The sequence below is a fragment of the Eleutherodactylus coqui genome, chromosome 4 (genome assembly GCF_035609145.1).
Source record: "Eleutherodactylus coqui strain aEleCoq1 chromosome 4, aEleCoq1.hap1, whole genome shotgun sequence".
Taxonomy (NCBI): domain Eukaryota; kingdom Metazoa; phylum Chordata; class Amphibia; order Anura; family Eleutherodactylidae; genus Eleutherodactylus; species Eleutherodactylus coqui.
The window spans coordinates 292,689,471-292,708,311 of NC_089840.1; the positions used below are offsets into that span (position 1 = coordinate 292,689,471).

Consider the following 18,841-nt stretch of genomic DNA (forward strand, 5'->3'; position numbering starts at 1 on the left):
AAGAATACTTACCATCATTGGATCAGTCTGGTAGTTGAACACAGAGACTTTAAGATTGAAGCTCTCTCCTCGCTTCATGGAGTAAGGAAGGGTCGAATCTACAAAGAACGGCTGGAAAGCTTTGAGAGAAACAGGCTGAGAGAGACCGAAACCTCCAGGTCCAACACAGAAGGTCTGGGCGCTCCACTCCGTGATGGTGTGAGGGACGCTAACCGACATCTCAGCAGAACCATTGTCCCTGCAGATAATGAAGGGAGAACATGAAGAACCATTAAATGTCCAGGTCTGATGCGACATAACTAGATTACGTGCTCAGTGGGCGTCTGACAGTCATAGCTAACCCCACATTATCTCTAGAGCCCCGTTTCTGGGATAAGATTGGAACAGAAGAATGGTCTGGGTGGAATAGAAAGATGTTACAGTCATCGGTCATGAGTTATGACATCCCCTAGCTTCTCCTGTTGTTGGTCATGGCCAGTTCTATGTCTCTTGTGTTGACTACAGCAGATGCTGCACCGCATGTCAGTTTCCTGGTCCTCATAGAGTGCACATGTGTGACCAGCTCACCTCTTGAAGATCAGTGCACACCCAGGTTTTCCATCCCTGGCCCACCCAGACAAGTCTCTGGCTATTCTAGACACCCTTCCATGCTAGCAGGTGTCTAAGGAATTACTCTGACAGTGTGCAAAGGTGTTACGGTGTTCTGTCTGCTCTTCTGGTTTTGGTCTGCCCTACTCAGGTTTCCTGACTTCTTCTCTCCTGACCATGTTTATTTTGTCTGCTCCCTGCCCTGGCCTCAGCCTCTCTCACCACTATGCAAGTATTCTACCTTAGCTCTGTTCCACGACCACGTCTCGAGCTGCACCCTCCGGTACCACGTTATGGAAAACCGTGTGCAAGAATTTCACCTGTTCTGACTTAGGTTATGTTTCCAGACTACGTTTCTGTTTACACCCTCCGACACTGCATTATGGCAGTTCTGACTGCGCTGTGTCAGCAGCGACATAACTGAGACTATTACTGGGCTCTCCACAGTAGAGACCAAAACCGATTGGTGTGGTTAAAGGGCAAAAACCAGGGAACCGCAGGTGAAGCCTCTAGACCTAAGCTAAATCGGTTTTGTGGCACAGCAAGCCAGCATCCACTGACTTCAGAGTGGAGTAATAATTAGTTCCATCCCACTAGTAATATCACACACACAGGTCTTAGTAGAAAGTGTCAATCATGTTATGTTTTTATACCATAACAGGAGCATTCAGATTCCGTGGGGATCAGAGCTGCTGCATGATGCCAGATGTGATGTCAGCATTTAACTTCAGCCTGCCGGGGGTGTAGGTGTAGCTGAGCCTTCTGCATGAACTGCATAGGTTGTCCCCATCATGATTGGCTGATTTCAGTCTGCCTCTTTTACCTGATTGGCCGGTCTATTTTCCCCACCTCTAAATAATGACTCAGTATTTTACTGCTGCTTTTCCATTGTACTTCAAGATTGGAAACCATATAGGAAGGTGAGTGAAACCAGAGCTGATGATACAGGTAGCTCATCGTAGGCTGAGGCAAACCTCGATCTCCAGGAGTGAATCCTACATTGATCGGGATTCCATCTTTTCTGGCAATGGTCTGCAGCCAATGGTTCTGTAGGTGCACCCATGGAAAATAATCCTGACATTACATAAACAGGTCTTTCACCTTATTTATTTATGATCAAAATAACAAACCCCTTCATTTCTGAGGTCCTACCATCAAGAACTGCATCCCATTCCTGTGAACCCTTAACAAAGGACCTGACCAAGGATCTACCTGTCCACTTGGTACAAACAACAAGAACCTTACATGATATTTCCAGGTAGGTTTGATGATAAGTTAGATAATTACATGGGAATAAGAGGGAAATGTTTGGGTCTGTAATACTCACGGCATTTTATGCAGTCCCCACAGCCAGGTCTCGGGGAATAGAGTGCGAGGCTCCGAACTGCTTCCACCATCATCAGCCACCGCAGAATCATCTAAAGTCCTAAAACGGAATTTAGCTCCTGAAGAAGCATCTAGACGAATGGAGAACAATTGTCACTCATCAAGAGGAGATACACCAAGGTGTAGTATGTGGGGGAGATATCAGGAGGGTCAGTATATAGGATGTAGTGTGTGAAGGATATATCAGGAGGGTCAGTATATAGGATGTAGTGTGGGGGATATATCAGGAGGGTCAGTATATAGGATGAAGTGTGGGGGATATATCAAGAGGGTCAGTATGTAATATGTAGTGTATGGATGATATATCAGGAGGGTCAGTATATAGGATGTAGTGCAGGGGATATTTCAGGAGGGTCAGTATATAGGATGAAGTGTGGGGGATATATCAGGAGGGTCAGTATGTAGTATGTAGTGTATGGAGGATATATCAGGATGGTAAGTATATAGAATGTAAAGTGTGAAGGATATATCTAGGGATTCAGTATATAGTATGTAGTTTGTGGAGGAAACTTTGAACATTTCTTATGTTCTTGCTCTATAGGAACTTCTCTAGTCTCACTAACAGTTGAGGGTGACAGATTTACCATATTCTCTTTGCACGACTTGATCCTAAATTAGTTTTTCTTTTGAATCTGAATATTATCACTTTCAGTATACATTATGTCATCGGGAGTTTCAGTTTTCTGCATCCACCACCAGCCATCATATGTAGGCTTAAATTCATGCAGGGGACTACATAGAGAACTGGAGAAGAATTGATGTGTTGGAGTTTTTGCTAAGTTGCTAAGGCTAGTGAAGGAGAGATCCTCATTAAGTATGGGGAACAGTCAAGCGGCCAAGGTCCCGGATGCTGAGGATCACAATTGAAAAAAACAAAAACACACAAGCCAATGGTCAAGCTGCAGGACCAGAAATAAAGTGGTCAGCCATAGTAACTGATTGACTCATACTGTATATCTAATTGACATTCCTTCTAAATGGGAGGTCACCCATCACTGCGCTCAGCTTTGGATTTGCAGAGACCACTGGAAGTCAAGTCAATTCTACAGTCTAGATGTGATCTTCATGAAAGAACGACTCCCAAAAGTCTATTGTTTCAATGTGAAAAAGCACCCTACCTTAACAAAGAAGACCGGATGAATAGGCTGCTGATCAAGGACATCAAGGTCTTTGGAATGTCAGGAGAAACAGTGAATATCTTGTCTCCAAAATTGCAAGTAAGTGTTCGATGGAAGACAGTCTGTAGCCAACAATAAGGTCTGGTTGTATTTGCACAATGAGCTGGTGACTGGAACTCAACTAATGGATTCATCAATGCTGAGAAGGTACAACTGTACGAGAAAGACTGTAATAGGGTTTGTGAAAGCACAAGCGAGCTCCCGCTTGTGAGAGAAACCATAGTGTCTGCTGAACACCATCTTGTTCCCCACTGCATATTCTAGCTTATTTGACACTCGTACTTAGATGTTTTGTTCAGAAAACTAGGACAATCATAAGATTACAAGACCTGAAGAAGAAGGCTGCGATGGACGTTTGCTCACACAAATGTGCAGCGAGACTCCTGATTAAGAAATGTACTCTGCTCAGGAAAGAGTAAAACAGATGATAAGGAGTTATTTATTTCATCTTCTGTACATATATGTCAGTCTTAACTAAGCTTAGGAATTCTTATAGAAGACAAATTAAGGATCTCAGACAGAAACAAACATGTGACTAGAGAAGAGTTTTTCTCAGAGACTGGCAAGTGCTGGGTTTTAGTAATCAATAATAAAGAGGCATAACAAGTTATGTATATATATAGTCAGGTAACCGTTAGCCTGGCTTTAATGTATTTGCCTGAAAGGACTATACATACTTTGGCTTGTTAACAAATAAACAGAATCATTTGCAATTTCCACAAATGCTGTGGGATCTGTGATTCTCCAAGCAGTTGTACTAACCCTGATTTAGAACAGAAGAATATGCCTGTAGCGCTCTGCACTTGACATACACATTGCATATTATCATCCCTGAGGCCTGTCATGAATTCCTGCTTGAATCAACAGCACATCAACAACCATAAAGGCAGCGGCAAAAGAATGATATGGCTTGACAGAGCTCTGAGATGAAGGAACTGAGAAGAGGGAAGTTAAAAAATCTGTAAGACACTAGAAGTGACTAAGAGGATATAATAATAGTAAGAGAATATAATAAAGTGCCCATAAGAGTATAAAAGTGTCCCTAAAGGTATATACAGCAATAGTGCACATAAGAGAATATAATATTGTCCCTAAGATAGTATAATAATGTCTAAGAGTAAAACAGTGCCCCCACTGTAAGAATACACAAATGTGTCAAAAAGTATAACAATGACCCTAAATGAATATAATAGTGTACCTAAGAGAATGTAATAGCATTTTTAATAGATTATAAAAGTGTGCCAAAGAGAGTCTAATAGCTCATCTGCCGTAAGAGAGCATAATAGTGCACCTTAGAGGATACCATAGCACCCCCAAGAAAATATAACAGTGTACCTTGGAGGGTATAATAGTACTCCTAAGACAGTACAGGATAACAGGGCAGCTAAGAGAATATAATAGAGTCCCTCAAAGAATATAATAGTGTGCCTAAAAGAGTATAATCGTGCATCTACTTTAACAGAGTGTAGTAGTGCATCTAAGAGTGTATAATAGTGTGCTGAAGAGAGTATTATAGTGCATCCAGGAAAAGTATAATACGGTAGTACGCCTAAGAGAGTATAACAGTGAACTTACTATAAGAGAATATAATAGTACACCTAATAAAGTATAATAATGCCCCTAACATTATAATAATGAACCTAATAAAGTATAATAATGCCTCTAAGAGAATATAATAGTGAACCTTACAATGTAACTCACCATCATACTGTAATTGACTATAACACTGTACCCTTTAAACAAAGTTAGAAGAACTTCGCGATTGAACTGTTTACAGCTTGTAGATAGATTCTTATAGTATCACAATGATATTCTGCAGAATTCGGCTACTGAAGGAATCCTTGTGACTCTCCAGCTGCTAAGTGACTATAACTCCCAGCTTGACAGTCTAAGGTCTCATGTCCACAGGGGAAAATCAGGCCCGCCGCGGATTCTCCATGCAGAATCCGCAGCGGGTCCCTCCTTTCCCGGGGACATGAGGCTGAAAATAAGATTAAACTCACGTGTCCGGACACTGCGCATCTTCCCTCCGTCGCGGCCGGATCTTCTTTCTTCGGCCCGGCGGATGTGCTCGGCACGCCGGCAGCGCTGGGCACATCCGCCGGGCCGAAGAAAGAAGATCCTGCCGCGACGGAGGAAAGATCCGCAGCGTCCAGACAGGTGAGTTTTAATTCAGGTATGGGTGTTCCGGATGGCTTCCATAGGCTTCAATAGAAGCCTGCGGGAGGTGTCCCCACTGGAGACCCGCACGAAAATGGAGCATGTCGCGTTTTTTTCCCGCACGCGGATCCGCGGCTGAAGGGAAAAATGACATCCGCAGGTATTTAACTACCTGCGGGTGTCCAATGCATCCCTATGGGGCGCGGATCCGCGTGCGGGAAAAACATAAATATAAATTATAATGAGGCCTAAGAGAGAGTTGTACTTTCCCAAAAGCTGGAGAGACACAATGTGGAGATCACTGATCTACTGGACAATGATAAAGTATGTAGGAAGAAACTGTTCTTGTAATGGAAGTATTGCATGATAACTTATCTTCAGGTACTACAGATTCATTATCCAGAGTACGTGATGTTTACATCTGCAGACTCGGTATAATTACTATATATTGGCATAGAAGATGTAAGGTCGTATACACTGCTTTTCTTTATAAGACTTTGTAGCCTTTGTTTTGAAAAGTCTATAAAATTATTTGAATTAAAAAAAGTGAGAGGACACAGCGGGTCTGAGAGGACACAGCGGGTCTGAGAGGACACAGCGGGTCTGAGAGGACACAGCGCGTCTGAGAGGACACAGCGCGTCTGAGAGGACACAGCGCGTCTGAGAGGACACAGCGCGTCTGAGAGGACACAGCGCGTCTGAGAGGACACAGCGCGTCTGAGAGGACACAGCGCGTCTGAGAGGACACAGCGCGTCTGAGAGGACACAGCGCGTCTGAGAGACACTTCACCCATCAGCAGGAGATAAGTAACGTCATATTCTAGAGGTGAGAGGTATAAAACGCAGGCAGGGGGGAGAAAGCATCGCACCATCAATAAGTAACACACCATGAGCCATGAAACCTCCGCCCTAACACTGTGTTGGTCCCTCTCTGACCTGTTGAGGCCCGGACTCCACCAGACCTCTGAAGTGTCCTGTGGTATCAGCAGCAGATTCTGTAAGTTGCTAGATGTGGCTTCCATAGATTGGACTTGTTTTTCTCAATGGGATGAGATCGGGGAGAAGTCATCACCTTCATCTCTTTGTCCTGTTCCTGAGCAGTTCTTGTAGTGTGGCTGGGTACATCCCGTCGAGGACACTCTCATTTGCGCAACCCACTGCCATGAAGAAGGTACTTAACTGGACAATGTTAGGTAGATGGTATGTATCACATCCACATGATGCCAGGACCCAAATACCCAGCATAACATTGTCCATCACACCTGCTGGTTTGTCTTCTTCCCATGCTGGTGCCATCTCTTCCCCAGGTGACACACTTGGCCATTCACATGATGTAAGACATGATTTATCAGATAAGGTCACCTTTTTCCATTGCTCTATGGTCTAGTTCCCATTGTAGGCACTCTTGGTGGTGGACAGAAGTCACACGGGCACTCTGACTGGTCTGTAGCTCCACCACCCCATACACAGCAAGCAACAATGTCGTGTGTGATCTGACACCTTTCTATCATCACTGGCAGGAGCTTTATCTGTAATTTGTCCTATAGTCATTCTTCTGTGGGATTGGACCAAATAGGTGCCTTCACCCCACACACAGAAGCGTAAGTATAATGGGGGCACAGGATGCAGTTACACCTGGACCCTGGTGACCTAGGGGGCCTATAAGTTAATCACCACTACAGTAATAACCACTACATATCGGGAACACCCCAGAAGACCATCCGTTTTGCAGATGCTTTGACCAAATTGTCTACACATCCCACTTTGATCCTTATCAGTCACTCCGATCCTTACATTTGACCTTTTTTCCTGCTTCCAACACAATAACCTCAGGAACTGACTGATCACTCACTGCCTCATATACATTGTGACAATAGGAGGTAAGTCACTACTCAGAATTGCAATCTTTTTCACCCAAGATGGTTGACACTACTCTCAGGAACATACTTTTACACCCAGAACGTCTTTAAAGTCTAGCACCTGTCAGTTGTATTAATCCCAGCAATGGTTCACACAAAAGCAAACCCTGACCATCTAGCCACTAACTATACATTATCTTGATCTCTCATTAAAATAGGCCTATTGCCATAGCATCACATTAGCTCAGCATAAACTGAATCCGTGACGCAGTCTTGGGCATCAGTACATAGGCATCACTCTTTTGTTTCTCAGATAGGGTAGCAGAAACCAACAGTCAGCAAGATTACAAGCACCTGGGGTCCCGGATGCGGAGGACCACATTTGAAGAAGCACAAACTAATGGTCAAGATGAAGGACCAGAAATAAAGTGGTCAGCCATGGTAACTGATTGACTCTTACTGTTGATCTAATTGACATCCCTTCTAAATGGGAGGTCACCTATCACCACAATCAGCTTTGGATCTGCAGAGACCACTAGAAGCCAAGTCATTTCTACAGTCCAGATGTGGTCTTCATGATAGAATGACTCCCAAAAGTCCATTGTAACAATGTCAGAAAGTTCTCTACCTTATCATGAAGACTGGAGGAATGGGCAGACCAAGAACAATAATGTATTTAGACTGTCAGGAAAAACAGTGAAGATCTTAATATAAAATTTCAATAGACTTTTTCCAATGTCTCATTTAATCCAGTGGGGTGTAGAGTATTAAATTTAAGAATAAAAAACATCTCTTTAGTCTTTAATCTCGAGTGTTCACCAGACGGAATTTGTTCTAATGGAGTGATGGATAACCCTGAGGGATCAGAATTGTGACATTGTGGAAAATGTTTCGAAACACTGTTTCGTATAGCCTCTTTTTATGTTATACCTGTGCTGATTTAATCTACAACGCAAAGGGTTTATAGTGCGTCCTATATAACGCAAAGAGCAAGGGCACTCTATTAAATAAATGACGTTATCTGAACTACAATTTAAATATTGTTTTATTTGGTATGGTGGCATATCGGATCCCAATTGTATAGTCTTAAGCTTGTTGCAAATGTCTTTGCAACACTTGCAGCCAACCCTTCCGCATTTAAAAGAACCTGATATGTGAGGGACCAACAGTCTACTCAAATTTTTATTGGGATTAGAAGTCCGTGGGCGAGAGGGGGCTAAAATGTTGCCAAAGGTTCCATTCTTTCTGTATGTCAATATTGGTTTTTGAGGAAGGTTTGATGTTAAATACACATCTCCTTTATGTAAATTCCAATGTTTATTCATGATTTGTTTTAATTCCTTATGTTTATTGTTGAATTTGGTAATAAAACGTAATTCCCCTTTAACGTCCGTATTGGTTTTCAAGTGCTCTTTGTTTGAATTATTCTCACATTTTTCTAATTTCGCTTTGTTATAAGAATTACGTATGTGTCAGGATAGCATTTTTCTCTGAACCTATTGTACAACTTATTAGCTTGCATATCGAAAGTGTCTATGGAAGAACAGTTGCACCTAATCCTATTAAATTGCCCGTATGGGACATTGGTTTTCCATATTTTAGCATGATTGCTACGAAAATCAAGTAGGCTATTGGCGTCCACCTGTTTAAAGTGCGTCTGAGTTTGTATTTCACCATTAACAATATTAATATCAAGATCTAAATAAGTGATATTAGTTGAGCTACAAGAGCCCGTGAATTTAAGATTCCACTGGTTTAGATCTCGACCTCCTCTAGGGTCCCCTCCCATATAAAGATAACGCCATCAATAAAGCGCTTATAGTAGCGAATATGGGTATCAGTAATGGACTCTTCAAATGCCCCCATCTCCAAGTATCCTCTATCCTATAAAGAAGCTAATATTCTATCTAGAGGTTTATCATTCAGTCCCTCTATAGATCCTGATTTATTTGATTTGTATTTCTATCTAAACCGTTTTATACGTAAATTGACACTTAAACGCCATTTTTGTATCATGGAACACAAAATGGGTGGCTCCAATGATAATGAACCCCCCAAGCCCCTAGTAGAGAATTGCTCTGACCCAAATAACCAACACAGGGATATACAACCTGTAGTAACTAACCTCAAACTCCCAAGTACCTTTTATCCTATTGATTCTAAAGGCTCCCTTATTTCCACATTTTATGATAAAGTGCTGGAAGATTTTAAGATCTTAACAGCTACTAAGACCGATATCAAGAAGAGAAACCTAAATCAATCACAACGTAATATTATTAAAAAGTTGAGTGAAAACACCAGTATAGTTATTAAACAATACTCTTTGCGTTATATTGGACGCACTACAAACCCTTTGCATTGTAGATTAAATCAGCACAGGTATAACATAAAAAGAGGCTATACGAAACATAGTGTTTCTAAACATTTTCTACAATGTCACAATTCTGATCCCTCAGGGTTATCCATCACTCCATTAGAACAAATTCCGTCTGGTGAACACTCGAGATTAAAGACTAAAGAGATGTTTTTTATTCTTAAATTTAATACTCTACACCCCACTTGAGTAAATGAGTCATTAGAAAAAGAATATTGAAATTTTATATTAATTTAAGTTTTTAATTTTTTTAAAATCAAAATGTTTTATCAAATCGCCTGTTTATATTCGAAATAATGTTGGTGTTTTGATATATACGAATGTGTACAAAATATCAGGAATTATAGGATGCATTCTATTTTAAATAATCAGATTATGGGGATAAAAATAATTTCTTTTCCCCCTTTTTCCTCCCCGCCCCAGGCGTTCCTATCTCTTAAATCCATTTTTAAATTAACACTTTTTTCCCTTAAAATATTTTTAATATCTAATGAACATTAGATCTTATCAATATGTAAAGTCCAAAATAATTCTCTCTCCCCTTGTATACATTTTTCTTATCATCCTACAGCGATTTTGCACTGCCTAGTACGTTGCCATGGAGTTGAGGGGTGGATACTAACACGTCAGCCACCAGACTCCCCCCTCTGGACATCATGTGAGGCGTCTGCCGGCACACGTCATCACGTTAGTGACGTCCTCTTCTGAGCGTGCACGCATCACTATGGCCACCGCCGAATTATCATGCAACGGAACATATGTCATTATGTCATCTCGTCAACGCATAAGCACGCGATTTGACGCTACTCCGGGCATTAGAGGTGGAGAATATGGCAGGTCATCATGCTGCGCCGAGCCAGCGAGCATGATTACGATAATACATATGGTTTGTATGGACCTCGAGGTTATCTATGGAGGTCCATTTCATTCATTAACATCACCTACAGCTGGAACCAATTCCCGGAGGGTAATTCTACACCAAGGTGGGAGGGATCTTTATTTGACTAGCAGTCCTGGTGTACATATAAAAGGAGGTATGTTTTTAATTCTGTATTATGCTTGAAAAAGGCTCAACATAGAGCCGAAACGCGTCGCAATAAACAAGTTACATTTGGGAACGCATTGTGCATATCTTTACGCCTGCTTGGATGAGAGGGGTGCCTTGGGTCTGGCACCCCCAAACAAGTAAGACCTAAAGTGTTTATTCTACCTGTTACCGGCGGAGCGCTGAGATCTTTTTTCTTTCTGAATTGTGTTTCTTCTCTCTGTCATTATATGTTTTGAGCTATTCTCATGCTGCTCTCCACTACTGGATATCCTGTAAGGACCGTTGCACTTCCTCTCCCACTGGGGACATTGAATGCCTATCTGGACCATATGACCGACCGGTTCCTGGTTTAGGACTGGCCGTGTCGGTGTGAGTCATTTAGCAAATTGAATTTTACCTCTCTTTACCATTGTCCTAACACTGCTGGAGCGCCGCTTCTGATTTATATTTCATGTCCTCATAAGACTACTCCCATCATCCTGTGAAAGGCTCTGCCAAGTTTATGTCTCTGCACAATATATGTGTATATGCTGAGAAGAATATACCTCCCGTATATGTGTACATCCTGAGCAGAACATACAACACATATTCAGGGGCGGATTTGGAATTAAAAGAGGCCCTGGAAAAAAATCGCAAGGTGGCCCCAAGATCCATGTGTTGACTGACAGTCATGCTCTCACTGTAATGGCCATGATCATAGAGAACTCTGATCCCTGTCATTTAACTCCCTAGATGCGTAATCAGTAGTGACCATGGCATCTAGGTGGTTAACCAGTGAGAGGGAGCTCCCTCCGTCCCCATCAACCCTCTTGCACCTCCAAATGCAATCACAGGATGTTGATGCATAATCATGGCAGCCGGAGGCCTAGGAAAGACTTCCAGACATGCCACAGCTGTATGACTATTACGCTGATCCTTCCGCACGATCGCATAGATTGTATTCCCATTTTAGACTCACAGGAATTAAGCCTTTGCTATACTGAGTATACCAAAGATCACTCTGTGACGTCCCTTGTGGGTCTAATAGATAAGGTTTTTAATAATTTTATTAAAAATTACTGTTAAAAAATTGTTTTATTCTGTGCAAGTAACACACATTACTGTAATCATCATTACCTATGTAATTTCCTCCATATGTCACTGTACACGACCCACTATACTAAGACCAATGCCACCAAAAATAGCACTGCAGAAGGGCCAAATAATCCCACCACACCATCATCACATATTACCACCACATAGTAATTAATAACACAATACTGTTATTGAATATAGACTACTGCAAAGATCAATAATAACACTGTATCAGGATCAAATGATACTCCCAGACTGTGAAGACATAATACCACAATAATGTTGCTAAAAAAATACTATACAAAGACCATTATTACGACCTAAAAAGTGACAATATAGAGGTAAGTATCAGATCTACACAGGTGTTCTGCAGACTTTAAAAGCAGTATCATTATATCCAGTGATCACAGGTGACTACCTCTTATTGGAGTTGTTCACTTTTCTTCTCCATCTGGCCTAGACCACCATGACAACTTCTTCCAGCCAAACCTTGTCTCTGTAGAATTTGACACAGACATCTTTGACTCTTCAATTATCAGCAACCTAGCTTTGTTTTCCAAATGTTTACATAATATCCCTATTCATAGTTTCCTAGGTGGCAACGATGTCACCCGTGGTGGCCCACATAGTAATAATATCCCCTTTTTGTGCTCCCTGTAAGCCGTGCATAGTGCGTGCCACTGTTTGTACCCCACACACAAAAAACATGCTGCCACTCAGTAATAATGCTCCTAATAGTACTGCACTAAATAATAATGCACCATGCAGATACCTACTCAGTATTAATGCCCCTCACAGGGCCCCACCAGGTATCAGTGCTCTCATAGGTCCCCTAATTATTATTATTGACCCTCATTTATATATTGTTTTGTGGTATCCTCGTTGTTACTTGCTCACTGGGATTCCCATCTCCTCCTAAGAAGGTTGGCACTACACACAAAGCCTCAGGACAACAAAATTACTTCAACTCTGGCGTCTGCTAGCTTTTATTTCACACACAGCAAATGGTTTTCACATCAAAACTCAGGAAGATTACAATTTTCAGGGTTCACAACCCGCAGGGTCCCTGTTACTATCCCCAACTGGGTTTCTAGGGAATGTCCTCCCCTGTGAGACACATGATGGGCTCAGTGTGGTCTGCTCTCGACCTCAGGCTTACAGTTCCTACAGTTGCTGTCTCTCTAGCTTCTCTCTCTTTCAACCAACTTTCACCCTGAATATGGCAAGAGCTGATACTTTTATATTACTTCCTGCTACACCCACTGAACTTCTCTATCATTTCTAGTACCTGAATGTCTGTCTACAGCTCCCTGCAGGCCATTCTGTGTACTATAGCACCATATAGTCCTCCCATCTTTGATAAAGGTCGTAGGCCTTATCACAGGTTTTAACTCTCCCAGGTCGAAGCACCATGTTCAGAGGTCTTTCTCTGAGTGTGGTTGTCCCTTGTTTGACACTTCTAATAGCTGCAACTTCTAAATTTTTAATCTCTTGCTCAACTCATCTCTCTTATACTCTTGCTCAATTGTTTGCTCATTCACAAACTGTTGTTGGCTCTTCAGTTGCTCCTCTTCAGGTCCTTGTTTTGGAGTCTGACTCTACTGATTCTATTTTGCTATTCTCTGCAACTTCTATATTGTTCTATTCACACACATCTTCTTTTCAGTCTCTGCTTCTTTAGTGGCTTTCTCAGCTTCAGCAGCCTCAACTTTTGCCTTCTCTTTGGTCTCTTGTACTTCAGAGGATTGCTCACCCTCCATCTGTTGCTCAGCCCTCGCCTTCTCATTGTCTCTATTGAACCATTCTACATATCTAGCAGACATTGTTTTCTTCTCAACAAGCAACTAATAAAACTTCTTCTGTTTCTTCTCCCAGTTGCACACAATCTGACATCAGTGGCCAAGCTCCACAGTCATAGCTTCTCTTTCCTGCTGAAGACTTGTTTTAATCTACTCTAATTTATCATAGGCAGCTGCTTTTTTTCATACCATTGAAAAAATTTTCTTCTAATTTTCTTTTCTTCTGCTCTTCAACAGAATCCAAGGATGCAGCATTCTCTATTTTCTTTTCCATATCTGACACCTGAGCCTGAGGTGTAGAAATCTGCTTTGACAGGTTTTTCTTCGCTTCTGCATCTTCCTCTAACTGCTTACAGAATACATCTTTTATTCTCCTCAGGTGTGCACTAAGGTCAAGCTTCTGTAGTCACCGGGGCAGTAATTCTTCAAATATTTTTCAAAGACACTCACCGACGAAGAACCTGTTAAAATTTACTATAATTATTTATTAAATTTAAAATCTGGACAGAACAAAACATATAGAATAAATCCTGAGGGCCCTCGGGAATGTATCTTTTTGATGGAAGAAAGATAAATCATTCCTTGGCTCCCCAGTCACAAGAATCATCTCTTTTGTGACCCTGCTATTAAATAGGTACCAGGCATCTAAACCACTTATAGAACGTTTGTGGCATATGAGGGATGAGAGCCTACAGCCATTAATTCAGCAGGGTCATAGAGACGAGTAAGGCAAAGCCTTTTATCAAATAATCTTTTCCTTTCTTTTAAATAGCCGGTATAGTTTTCTATGGTTAGTTGTAAATTTTTCTCCTTTTTCTCAAACTCCAGTTCACCAGAGAACCTGAAAGTGCCAAAAGAAAGGAAACACTTCCAGTTCACTAGGGACCTAAAGGACTTTACGAATAACAAGGCTTATGAGGCTCTGTCTCGAGACAAGTCGGAGCCGAGCTTCTCTGAATGCGACTTATCGGAAAGTAAGACATCTAGAAGAATGCCGCAATATACCAGGGGCAGAAATAGAGGAGGGGGAAGATCTAGAATGAGAGGAAGAGGAAACAGGGGACAATCCAATAGTGGTCGTTTTTTAGAGACACCTATCTTCCAGTACTTACTGAGAATGAGACCGGGGGGCCTCAACCAGGCCTAACAGGGACCTCCCTGGTTGAAAACAGGGCCATTCCAGAGATGAGTAACAGTGGAAAAAAGACGGGCAATAAAGATCAACTCGAAATCATTAACCTATCTACAAGAAAGCTCTCAGAAGCCGAAACAAATCTATTTTAAAAAAGGGCCTATGATTCTTGCCAACAAATAAATTTAATTCATTTGATTGGGTGAAGGATGTGGCCCTATTTCTTCACAAATTAAGGTGGAAAAAATTCCATGCTATAAAAAAAAAAATCAAAAAAGATGCGAGGAACTGGGCATTGATCAGCAGGATCTGGAAGCACTCGACCTTCTGGAAGATCTATCTCAGGAGAACGAAAGGGCCCTAGGTCAGGGACCATTTACGCAATTAAGGCCCAAAAGCACTAGTATGCCCCTGTCGGGTGAATGTCCCTACATCGACATTTTTAAATCTTTGGTAAGAGAGGAACTTGAAAAACTTGCTAGCAAAAGAAATTGCCAGACTCAGAACCTCACAAGTGAGGAGAAAAAAAGTGTTAATCTCACTTGAAAAGGATCCCAATATCATCCTAAAAACCTTCTGACAAGGGAGGAAATTTAGTAATAACGGGACGTGAGGAATATAGAGAGATGTGTTTAAGACTACTAAGGGACACCACAAACTATGGAACCCTACCCTCTGATCCCACTGACAGGTTCCTTTCAGACTTAAAAAACCTGACATAAGGGGCATTGAATGAAAAAATTCTAGGAAAGAATGAATACGAGTACATATGCCCAACCGTACCCCAAATTTCTATGCACTTCCAAAGATTCACAAAGGCCTAACCCCCCTCAAGGGCAGACCAATCGTGTTGGGGATAGACTCCCTCACTCAAGGGGTGAGTGAGTATATCGACATAATACTTAGGACATTTGTAAAAAGTTTGCCATCCTACATAAGGGACACCACTGACCTCCTCAAAGGATTGGAGGGTATCACCGTCTCAGACAACACCCTGTTGGCCAGCTTGGATGTGGAGGCTTTATACACCAACATTTCGCACAAGGATGGGATCGAAGCAAGTCGCTTCTTTCTAAACCAGAGGGGAACCTACATGAAACCCCATAATAACTTCGTCCTGGACTTACTCAAGTTCCTTTTGGAACACAACTTTTTTTTATTTGAGGGGCGTTTTTTCCACCAGCGCAGGGGAACCGTGATGGGGAGCCTGTGTGCCCTGACCTATGCGTGTCTCTTCCTGGGCTGGTGGGAGGAGAAATTTGTGTTTCAGGAACACAATGAAAGATGGACTAACCTGATTGATATCTGGGTGAGATTCATAGATAATGTGTTCATACTGTGGTCAGGCACTATTGCTGAATTCAATGAATTTGTAGAATCCCTGAACAAAAACAGCCTAGGGTTGTACTTAACATCCGAAATCCAACACTGTAAAATCACTTTCTTGGATCTAAACATATCAAAGTCTCCAACAAGTACCTTGGAGACAACGATTTATCGAACACCCACAGCAACCAACAGCCTCCTACATTGGGAGAGTTATCACCCAAGGCCCTTAAAAAAGGAATCCCAAAGGGACAGTATATTAGAGTAAGAAGAAACTGCTCTAAAAATTGTGAATTTGAAAGACAGGTGGAGGACATATCAAGGAGGTTCAGGGAGAGAGGATATCCTAATGACATCCTCAACGAAGCCCTAGAACAGACAAAAAACATGGACAGGGGTAATCTGTTGGATGTCAAATGCAAACCAGAGCCAAGGAATACTGTTAGACTAATAGGGATATATGATGATCAAACAGGCAACGTAAACAGAATCCTACAGAAATAGTGGTATATTCTGTTGAAGGATAAAGATCTAGGGGAATGCCTGGGAAACAGACCCTCTGTCACCTACCAAAGAGGCAGGAACTTGAGGGATCGTTTAGTCCACAGCCACTTTACCCCGGAAATACTAAGAGATACGTGGCTAACCTCAAGAAAAATAAGGGGTACCTACCCCTGCTCGGATTGTAAAGCCTGCGAATTTATAAAAAGAGAACTGACTTTCGCGAGCTTAAAGGGGTTGTCCCGTAGAAGCAAGTGGGGTTATGCACTTCTGTATGGCCATATTAATGCACTTTCTAATATACATTGTGCATTAAACATTGGCCATGCAGAAGTTATACACTTACCCCCTCCTGGTGCTGGCGTCCCCGTCTCCATGGCGATGAGCAAACTGCTTCCCTGGTCGCCGGAACAGTCGCGCTTGCGCAGACAGGAATCCCCTTCTGTAAGGTCCTTTCTCACTAGCTGCGTCCTGGCTCCTCCCCCTTCTCAGCGTCATCGCGTAGCTCCGCCCCCATCACATGGTGCCGATCAGCCAATGAGGTGGCTGGAATCAGCAATGGAGCTCAGACAGCAGAAGAACATCCACAGTGCACCATGGGAGAAGACCCGCAGTGCACCATGGCAGAAGACCAGCGGTGCACCTTAGGAAATGACGGCAGCCATCTTTAAAGAAGAATTTTTATAACTTCATGAAATGATCTAACGGTGAGTAGAAACTTTTTATTTAAAATCACTTTCCACGGGTAGATTATCATGTTTGCTTAAGGAGGGGGACTGGGCAGAGAAAAAAAATGTACAATTTTGCCGCGGGACAACCCCTTTAAATACCGGAAGATCATATGAAATCCGAGATTTCATCAATTGTAAGACATCAGGTGTAGTCTATTTGGCAAGTTGTCCGTGCCCCCTGGAATATGTGGGAAAAACTATTCAGCAATTCAGAAATAGGATACTGGCTCATGTGGGAGATACGGAGGGGTGAGCACACTAGCCTTCCTACCCACATAAGAGATCACCACAGCAATGATCTCAGTGTCCTTAAATTTCAGGGCATCGGAGCAATCAGACACAATGGGAGGAGAGGAAACATCGGTAGAAAGCTATTACAAAAGGAATGCATGTGGATTCACAGACTTAGAATTTGTTCACCTACGGGTTTGAATGAGCAGATATCTTACATGTCATTCATTTGATTAGCCCCACTTCTACCCTGAATAGTGGTCATTGGAAAACATGTGGGCTATGACTTAATTAGCATACAACAGGCCTAAAACAACAACATGCATGTAGGAAGGAATTGGAAATCTCCTTCTAAAGAAACCTCTCCCCCCAAAAAGTTGCCTAACAAACGTTATGCTAATGCCCTCCCACAATAAAATTGGAATTTAATAGTAGAGATGCCATGTCCCCTCCCTTTGACCAAACATGGAGAAACACACATTTTTTTCTGCTTCTAACATTACTAACCAGAAATTATCCCTCAATGGCACCAAAAAAACCCTCATAATATAACCACAGCCAAATCATTTTGGGACTATTTACTTATGTATATGTATAAAGTACAATATCCCCTGCCTCTAAGCCTCTGATTGTACTATAGGTAGAGATGAGCGAGCACCAAAATGCTCGGGTGCTCGTTACTCGGGACGAAATTTTCGCAATGCTCGAGGGTTCGTTTCGAGTAACGAACCCCATTGAAGTCAATGGGTGACCCGAGTATTTTTGTATATCGCCGATGCTCGCTAAGGTTTTCGTTTGTGAAAATCTGGGCAATTCTACAAAGTGATGGGAACGACACAGCAACGTATAGGGAAGGCGAGGGGCTACATGGTGGACTGCATCTCAAGTTCCCAGGTCCCACTATTAAGCCACAATAGCGGCAAGAGTGCCCCCACCCGCACTGTCAGCGTAAAGATCATTCTCCTCTGCCATAGCTGTAACAGCTGTGGCAGAGAAGAACGATGTTTGCCCATTGAATTCAATGGAGCCAGCAATACAGCAGGTTCCACTGAATGCAATGGGCTGCCGGCGATCGCAGGATGAATTGTCGGGAAGGGGTTAAATATATAACCCCTTCCCTGCAATTCATCCAGAAATGTGTTACAATAAAAATATATACCGGCGTATAAGGCGACGGGGCGTATAAGACGACCCCCCAACTGTCACCCTATACGCCGGCAATACAGTGGAGCAAAGAATAAAAATCATTACTTACTTCTTCAGACGTTCTGCGGCACTGCTGCAGGCTGTCGCTCCCTCCTGGTCCACGGCAGAGCAGTGCTTTCTCTACGAAGGGCTTGAAATCCCCGCCTCCAGAAACACAGCCAATCACAGCCATTCAATGACATCATTGTCATTGGCTGTGATTGGCTGAAGGCACGTGTGTTTCTGGAGGCGGGGATTTAAAGCCCTTC

General features: G+C 42.4%; 1 protein-coding gene across 1 annotated transcript in view; it reads right to left on the minus strand.

Moving 5' to 3' along the window:
* LOC136626791 (alpha-2-macroglobulin-like protein 1) overlaps nt 1-13,490 on the minus strand; it is a 93,909-nt gene extending 80,419 nt beyond the window's left edge. The window contains exons 1-3 of the mRNA XM_066601797.1: nt 13,319-13,490; nt 1,916-2,045; nt 13-238 (exon numbers count right to left, since the gene is read on the minus strand). Of these exons, the coding sequence (XP_066457894.1) occupies nt 13-238; nt 1,916-2,045; nt 13,319-13,490 (528 nt within the window). The remainder of the gene's footprint in view (nt 1-12; nt 239-1,915; nt 2,046-13,318) is intronic.
* Between the last annotated feature and the right edge of the window lie 5,351 nt (nt 13,491-18,841).